Source organism: Haliotis rufescens, unplaced genomic scaffold (genome assembly GCF_023055435.1).
Source record: "Haliotis rufescens isolate VD_foot unplaced genomic scaffold, xgHalRufe1.0.p SCAF_16, whole genome shotgun sequence".
Classification (NCBI taxonomy): Eukaryota; Metazoa; Mollusca; class Gastropoda; order Lepetellida; family Haliotidae; genus Haliotis; species Haliotis rufescens.
Window position 1 is genome coordinate 10,863,961 of NW_025963846.1, and position 7,971 is coordinate 10,871,931.

A 7,971-nucleotide genomic window follows, 5' to 3' on the forward strand; every position below is an offset into this window, starting at 1 on the left:
GTAATTTTTAAAATGCCACAAAGCCACACACTAACGCATGCTAAAGGGGCTACAGTATTATCTCCGTCAATTGATCAGGTGGAAACTGGACTTGCCTCGGGAAGATGGTCGTGAGAGGCGACTAACGGAATCGGGTGGTCAGGCTCGCTGACTTTGTTGATACATGTCATCGATCCCATTTGCGTGGATCGATGATCATGATTTTAATCCCTGGATTGTCTGGTCCAGACTCGATTATTTAAAGACCGCCGTCATATAGCTGGAATATTGCCGAGTGCGAAGTTAAAAAACAAACCAACCAACCATACACAACTCGGGTGTTAATCCATATCTCCCTGCATGAACAACATCTCTAAACATTGCTATACTACATATAATTACACTGTCAAATGCGGCTCGACTAGTTATAGACAGCAGTCATATTGATGACTGCAACGTTACATAACAAACAGACAAACATACTGTCTAATGCAGACTGATAAAACATATGAACATGATATAACAATGGAAAAATCACGAATTGATGTCAGGCTTTCAGTACGTTTCTTCCTCAAGTCGACCCGTAAAGATCCGGGGTGGCGTAGGTCTTCTGCAACCCACGCTTGCCGCAAATGGCGACTGTGCTTGTCGTGAGAGCCGACTAACGGGATCGAGTTGATACATGTCATCGTATTCCAATTGCGTGGATCGATGCTCATGATGTCAATCACTGCATTGTCTGGTCCAGACTCGATTATCTACAGACCGCCATCATATAGCTGGAATATTGCTGCGGCGTTAAACAACAAATAATCAATCAGTTTTACCCTAGTCCCAGTTAACCTCAAAACACAAAGTAATAGTATACCTACTCAAGGTCAAGGTTGCTAGAATGTCACGAAACCCAGGCTATGCACGATCTGGATGTGTGTCATATCTTATCTAGAGATTTTGTATGCTGAGTCATTGTTGATACAAGGGCAATGATATATCCCAGATTATCTTGCGCAATACAACGGCCTCAATAACACATAAAATGCTTGTATGTAAGGTTTACACGATCAGTATTGCAAACTGGGGGACGAGTAAGTATAACATATGTATTATATTAATTTTAATATATTATAATGATTTAAAATCAAATTTGGGATATGAGAAAATATAGGACATATATATGAATGTCACAATTAGTCAGGCTACACCTTAAGACCTTTGATAAGGCAAATATTTACATGTAGTATTGCCTGGGGATCTTCTATTCAACATGAACGCGGCTTATATTGTGTTTGGTGTACCACTGCATTACAAGTATTGAAGTATCCATTTGGACGAAACTGTTTTACTTCTTTACAGCTGAAGATAATAAGATGGCAGAAAGCAAACATATTTGCATTGGCCAAACCTTTTGTGATAGAATCTGCTTCTGGGGAGAGACGGAACCTGACACGCCTGCTTTTATTTTCCGGAGCAAAAATGGCAGATATGTCTTGTCACGGGGAGATGTCCTGGACCTATCCAGTAGATTTGCTTTCAGATTGACTGAACTTGGTGTTCAACCTGGTGATGTGGTGTGCATTGCTCTTCCGAACTGCCCGGAGAGAATCATTGTAGACTTCGGTGTACATTTAGCTGGAGCCGTGACTATGAACGGCCAAATTCTACGTTCGGATGGACAAGATATTATTGAATCAATGTGTAAATCAAAATGCAAAATTCTTGTCGCTGATCCAGATCAAGAAAACGGTGCATGGAGCATATGTAAGCAGAGGTTCCAGGTGGTATCTGACAGCAAACACGCTTCTGTTATCAAGAGCAAAGATGTACCTAGTCTGGTGCATTTGGCAAATTGTAGAACCAGAAAACCAGAGTCAGAATTCCTAACATCTCTGCCAAGCAATACATACATCAGCAGGAGTAGAAAATCCTCAGATATCGCCTCTATCTTTGCCACATCAGGCAGCACCGGATACAGTAAACTGGTTCAACATACACATAAGGCCCTTCTTCTCATAGCTCACAGGTCAAGAGCGATCACTGGAATAAGTGGCAAAGAAGATGTTTCTTTTACTACTGCTCCTCTGGGGTGGATTGGCGGTTTTCCAGCATATTTCCTGTACTCTGGCTCTCCGACTGTCATGATTGATGATGCGGTTGGAGGAGAAGCTGACATGCTCAGGTTTGTCTGGAACATAATATGTGATGAAAATGTATCCTTTGGAGGCTTCGCATCATTCCAGCTAATAGGCATTCTCAGACGAAGAGATCTTTGGGAATCTGCAGGAAAGAAACTAAAGAAGGTTTTGACTGGTGGGCAACCTTTGAAGAAAGACTGTCTTGAAGCAATAGGCCATCTTACAGATTCCATATTGAATTTCTATGCCTCTACCGAAATTGGCGCAATGGGTGTTGTTTATCTTAATGAAAGTAGTAAACACGACTTCAAGGAAAATATGACAGGGTACCCCGTGCAGGGAGTGGAGATTCGAGTAGTTGATTCAGAGCTGAATGAAGTGGATGGCGAAACACGGGGGGAAATCATCGTACGTTCGGAGACTCTAACTAACGGTTACATTGGAGACACAGGGAATATGGCCTCCTTTCTGACAGATGGTTGGTTTCGTATGGATGATGTTGGTTACGTTGACGCGAAAGGTCTTTTGAGTGTGGAGGGGAGAAGTTCAGATGCTATCATGCACGGTGCCTACATCCTCTACCCGACCTGGCTGGAAGAGAAACTGGACAAATGCCCTGGAGTTGAACAGCTCTTCATTGTTCCAGTGCCAGACAAAGTTCTTCACCAAGAAATATGTGCATGCGTCAAGCGAAATGACGGATCTCAGTCAAGTGAAGAAGACATTCTCAACTTTGCTAAAGCTGCAATTATGGTGAATATTCCTTCTACCATGAACGTAGTTCCAAAATATGTTGTGTTCTTTGAAACATTCCCTGTCACAAAAACTCTTAAACTGAACCGAAAGGAACTGGCAAAACTCGCCCGAGAGAGGCTTCAATTATAGTTGAAGCAGGCTTGAAATGATTTTGTCATACAGTAAACTACGGTTATAACGAACTCAAAGGGACTATTAATTTTAGTTCGTTATAACCGTAATTCGTTATAAGCATTTATACAGTATAGCTACAGCAAATAGTCGGGACTGAAAAGTTAGTTCATTATATCCGTTAGTTCGTTATAACCGTAGTTCACTGTATATGAATGAATGTGTTTTATTCACTTCTAAATGTACTTGTACAGTAAAGTACGGTTATAACGAACTCAAAGGGACTACTAATTTTAGTTCGTTTTAACCGTAGTTCGTTATAAGCATATATACAGCATAACTACAGCAAATAGTCGGGACCAAAAAAGTAGTTCGCTTATATCCGTCAGTTTGTTATAAGCGTGTTCGTTATAACCGTAGTTCACTGTATATGAATGAATGTGTTTTATTCACTTCTAAATGTACTTGTACAGTAAAGTACGGTTATAACGAACTCAAAGGGACTACTAATTTTAGTTCGTTTTAACCGTAGTTCGTTATAAGCATATATACAGCATAACTACAGCAAATAGTCGGGACCAAAAAAGTAGTTCGTTATATCCGTCAGTTCGTTATAAGCGTGTTCGTTATAACCGTAGTTTACTGTACTACATATCTTTGTCGTTGAATGCGATGTCAGGACACACCTACGCCTTGAGGAACACAAGGAACATCGGCTTTTGTGCCTCGAATTATCCTACACTATGTGTAATAGCAGTTATTGAACAGCTTCACATTCCAGTGATTTACAGAACTTGTCAGCAATTACAGCCATAAGACCACCCGGGTGTGTCTCGCACGCATGCCGTTGTTAATGTTTTTATTTGACTTCTTTACCCTAAATTTATTAATTATCCCATTAACGTGCTAGTTGAACTATATTGCTGATATATAGAACAAGATTATATTACAGTTTGAGTAATTGTATTAATTTCATACTCAGATTTCCAGATTTTCTACGAATACAGACCTCGCCTCATGCACTGTGCACCATATTATTCAAGTAGACTGTTGCTAATACGTTGTTCTCAGTGCGACAGCAAGGTCGCCGACTGTCAATGTATGTTCAATGTACTTATGATTATACCAGACAAATATAAGATTACATTTGGCTCTATTCAGTGCTTTATCGCGTCATAAATAGTAAATAAATAGTAGCCCCGGTGTGTTGTTTGAGTCATAATACCAGGAGCTCACGAGTCGTCCAGATGTCTTAGGCGCCTCAATTCGCTGGGCACAGATATGATCGTGGTCTGGGTTGGAATCCCAATTGTATGAACTGTCCCTCTAAGTGCCAGTTCACCTTTTCTGCTGATACAGAACAAGAGTATATTACAGTTTGAGTAATAATATATCCATTTAGAGTGTACTCAGATTTCCAGAGTTTCTACGTGTACTCAGATTTCCAGATTTTCTACATATACATATGACCCGTGAAGATTCGGGGTAGTATAGGCCTTCAGCCACTCGTGCTTGTCGTAAAAGGCGTGGTCAGGCTCGCTGACTTGGTTCATACATGTCATGGATCCAAACTGCGTGGATCGATGCTCATGATATCAATCAGTGCATAGTCTGGTCCAGACTCGACTATTTACAAACCGCCGTCATATAGCTGGAATATTGCTAAGTACGGCGTTAAGCAACAAACAGACAAACAAACAAAAAACCAAAACATATACAGTAACATATGTTATGCCTCCTGCACTGTGCACCGTATTATACAAGTTGACTGTTGCTAATAAGTTGTTCTAAGTGCGATAGAAAGGTCGCAGACTTTAAAGGTAAATAAATAGTTGACCCCGGTGTGTTGTGTGACTCACGAGTCGTCTACTTGTCTAAGACGCCTCAATTCGCTGAGAACATACCTATGATCATTGCCCGGGTTGGAATCCCAACTCGCCCTGATTATGTTTGTCATCAACATGGATAACGTTCAAGACCTACTTCGCTTCGTGCCTTCTTCCAACATCAAGCTGACACGAAATGACATAACAGAAATATGATCACCTCGATCTTCACTCATGACGAGTGCTACCTGTGGGTAACACACCACCCCCACCCCACCCCACCCCACACCCCCACCTCACCCCACCCCACACCACCAAACCCCACCCCCGGGCTATAATAGTGTGATTTAATTGTTCGGTACTGGGTCAGGTCAACTGTCTCGATGTTTACTTAAGATAAGTAGATCAGTTGTGTCATAGTACACGTCGCCCGATAATGTTCTGAATGTTCGTCACATGGTGGTCGTGCTGTGGAGATAATCTTATCAGGCACACGAGCCAAGGTTGAAAGCTTATCAGTGAATGTTGATGATATATGGACACACGTTTGCTGTAGTTATGTATGACACCAAATACATACGAGGCACGAAAATGTTGTGTACTGAACACAAAATGTTCGGGATCATGAAATATGTTTACATACCATACACATTTTAGGAAAATCAGTCATCACTGCACAAACTATCACCAGACACATTCACGATCCCTAATTTTATTTGTTCAGTATATACAGGAATCATGTTTCGACGCGTCCATGAAACATATGTGCACATATGCAATAGCAAAAATCAAACCCATATTGTCAAGGGGTAATATAAGGCAGTTATGTTAAGCTTGAGTGGGTGAGTTTGGTTTAAAGCTGGACCGAGAGCACAAAATTATTCAGCTCTCAAACGTTTACCACCGACATGGTGCTGACAAATCAAGAATCATAATAAAAGCGAATCTGTATTCGAATCCACAATCAGAAAACCATGACACGACGAAAGCTTGTGTCAATAGCAATGAGTCTTGGTCACTGTGCACTAAACCCCTACTCAAGTGTTGATGTCAAGGAGGTAGCCACTCTGTGTGGCCCCAACATGTTTTACGGTTCAAGTCAAAGGGCAATACGAGAGTGTGTGACTGCATCAGACAGGTATGATTTGTTTAACGCCGCACTCAGCAATATTCAAGCTATATGACGGCGGTCTGAAAATATTCGAGACTGCACCAGACAATCCAGTGATTGGCATCATGAGAATCGATCTACGCAATTGGGATACGATGATATACATCAACAAAGTCAGCGAGCCTGACCACCCGATCCCGTTAGTCGCCCCTTACGACAAGCATGGGTTGCTGAAGACCTATTCTACCCCGGATCTTCACGGATTCAGACAAGTATGAGACAATGTAATATGACGTCTGGTAGAAATTGATTTGAACATTAAACCAAATAGTTTTCACTTTCTGTTTAATTTTCTGCTTTTGTATTGAAAGAACATAAAAAAAATTAAACGAAATTGTGTTTGCTTGATTTTCTAATCTATTATATTAAGCAGGTTATTCTGTCATTTCATCGGAGCAATCGTCAACGATGTCATACATGGTAAAATCCTTTGGTGCAGTAAATCTACTTGTATTTTTGTTGAGGCGACTGGCAGGGGTCAGAAATCATTCGATGTTTGGCGCAAATACACCTTCTTTCTGGTCCAAGACGTCCTTAAGTTATACCACTACCACCATAGTAGTTGGTTGGTTGGTTTGTTGTTTAACGCCGCACTCAGCAATATTCCAGCTATCTGACGGCGGTCCGTAAATAATCGAGTTTGGGCCAGACAATCTAGTGATTGATATCATGAGCATCGACCCACGCAATTGGGATCGATGACATGCATCAACCAAGTCAGTGAGCCTGACCACCCGATCCCGTTAGTCGCATTTTACGACAAGCATAGTCACCTTTTATGGCAAGCATGGGTTGCTGAAGACCTATTCTACCATAGTAATGAGTGTATGTGTGAACGTGTAATTGTCTTCATGTGGAATGAATACCTTAAAACATAGGCGTTTTGGGTTACGTGTTTCAATTGGCAGTGATTACATGATGTCACAGTCGGCAACGTAATTCGCTGTCGCAGCCGTTGTCGCTGTCTAAATGAGGACTCTATTACGAAGGTACAGGGTCTAATGTTGCTCTTTTAAGTCATTTTAATTGTGTAACATCGCCACAACGACTTTTAAATTTGTTGCGTTACGTCAAACAATACCCAAAGATATCTAACCTTCAATGAACTTAAATTGTTTTATTGAACAAATATATTTCGTTATATTTTCCTGTGATCGTCAGTTCCAGTAGGAGTGAGGGAGTTAAAAATTTAACGTCACATCGGCAATATTACAGACATATTGTGACGAGATAAAGTCTGACATTTGATAAGTTTCAGTTAGAAATTTAATCATATTAATATACCATCCAGATTGAATATATCTGACATTTCTACTTACCTGTGAACAATAATACATGATTATGATGTAAATTTTAACTGTGGTCATGTATGCGAAATAAAGGTCTATGTCTTGTTACTAATCGAGGTTTCTTGTAATTGTTTTGCTGACCTGTGTGCCTGGACAAATATTGTTGAGGTCACTTTTTATTTCTGTTCGATCGATTTCAAGGAAGAGCTAAAACGTTGGCAATAAGTCCCGCTAACACGTTTCCTTCAGTAATGATGGCATAACACGTGTGCCAATTAGCAACATCCCATGCTTGGAGTCTTCGGAACCATAATCTGAGATACTTTGTTGAGTATTAACATCCGTAATAATGATGATTAAGTCAAACAGTTCCAACATAATTTGTTTCGGGCGCTTAGTTTTTCAAAATGGTTTTGACTCAAATTGATTCTCATGGTCCATTAAGACTGAATCAAGGTCGTGTGCTGGTATTGCAAACACTACCATTTGTCCGAGGTGGGTGGTTAATCTCATACTGTCTGCGTGTCTTTACTCTCTATTCTGATGGAAAGAGACAAGGCGTAGGAGTTAAATTCTGAAGACATTTTGTTCTTGACATGAAACCTCCAGATGTGTCTCTTGTCACAAACTGCAGGTATTGGACAAGTCTTGTTCGTTCTGGAACCAACGGAAATAGGATTTGTATCATCAACATCTTTACTTGAGTT

The 7,971-nt window shown here is 40.6% G+C and overlaps 1 protein-coding gene across 1 annotated transcript; it reads left to right on the forward strand.

The window, feature by feature from the left end:
* The first annotated feature begins 997 nt into the window (after positions 1 to 997).
* On the forward strand, positions 998 to 4,181 carry LOC124134828 (3-[(3aS,4S,7aS)-7a-methyl-1,5-dioxo-octahydro-1H-inden-4-yl]propanoyl:CoA ligase-like). Its single transcript, XM_046499885.2, has 2 exons — positions 998 to 1,064; positions 1,333 to 4,181. The coding sequence occupies exons 1-2, from the start codon at positions 1,016 to 1,018 to the stop codon at positions 2,994 to 2,996; spliced, it is 1,713 nt and encodes a 570-aa protein (XP_046355841.2). The 5' UTR covers positions 998 to 1,015; the 3' UTR covers positions 2,997 to 4,181.
* Positions 4,182 to 7,971: the final 3,790 nt, after the last annotated feature.

What these genes read in the sequence shown, in the direction of transcription:
- LOC124134828 (XM_046499885.2), top strand. Translation starts at nt 1,016, where the DNA reads ATGCTTGTATGTAAGGTTTACACGATCAGTATTGCAAACTGGGGGACG. An exon ending in TATTGCAAACTGGGGGACGA is followed by an intron (nt 1,065 to 1,332) that starts GTAAGTATAACA and finishes ACTTCTTTACAG; the next exon opens with CTGAAGATAATAAGATGGCA.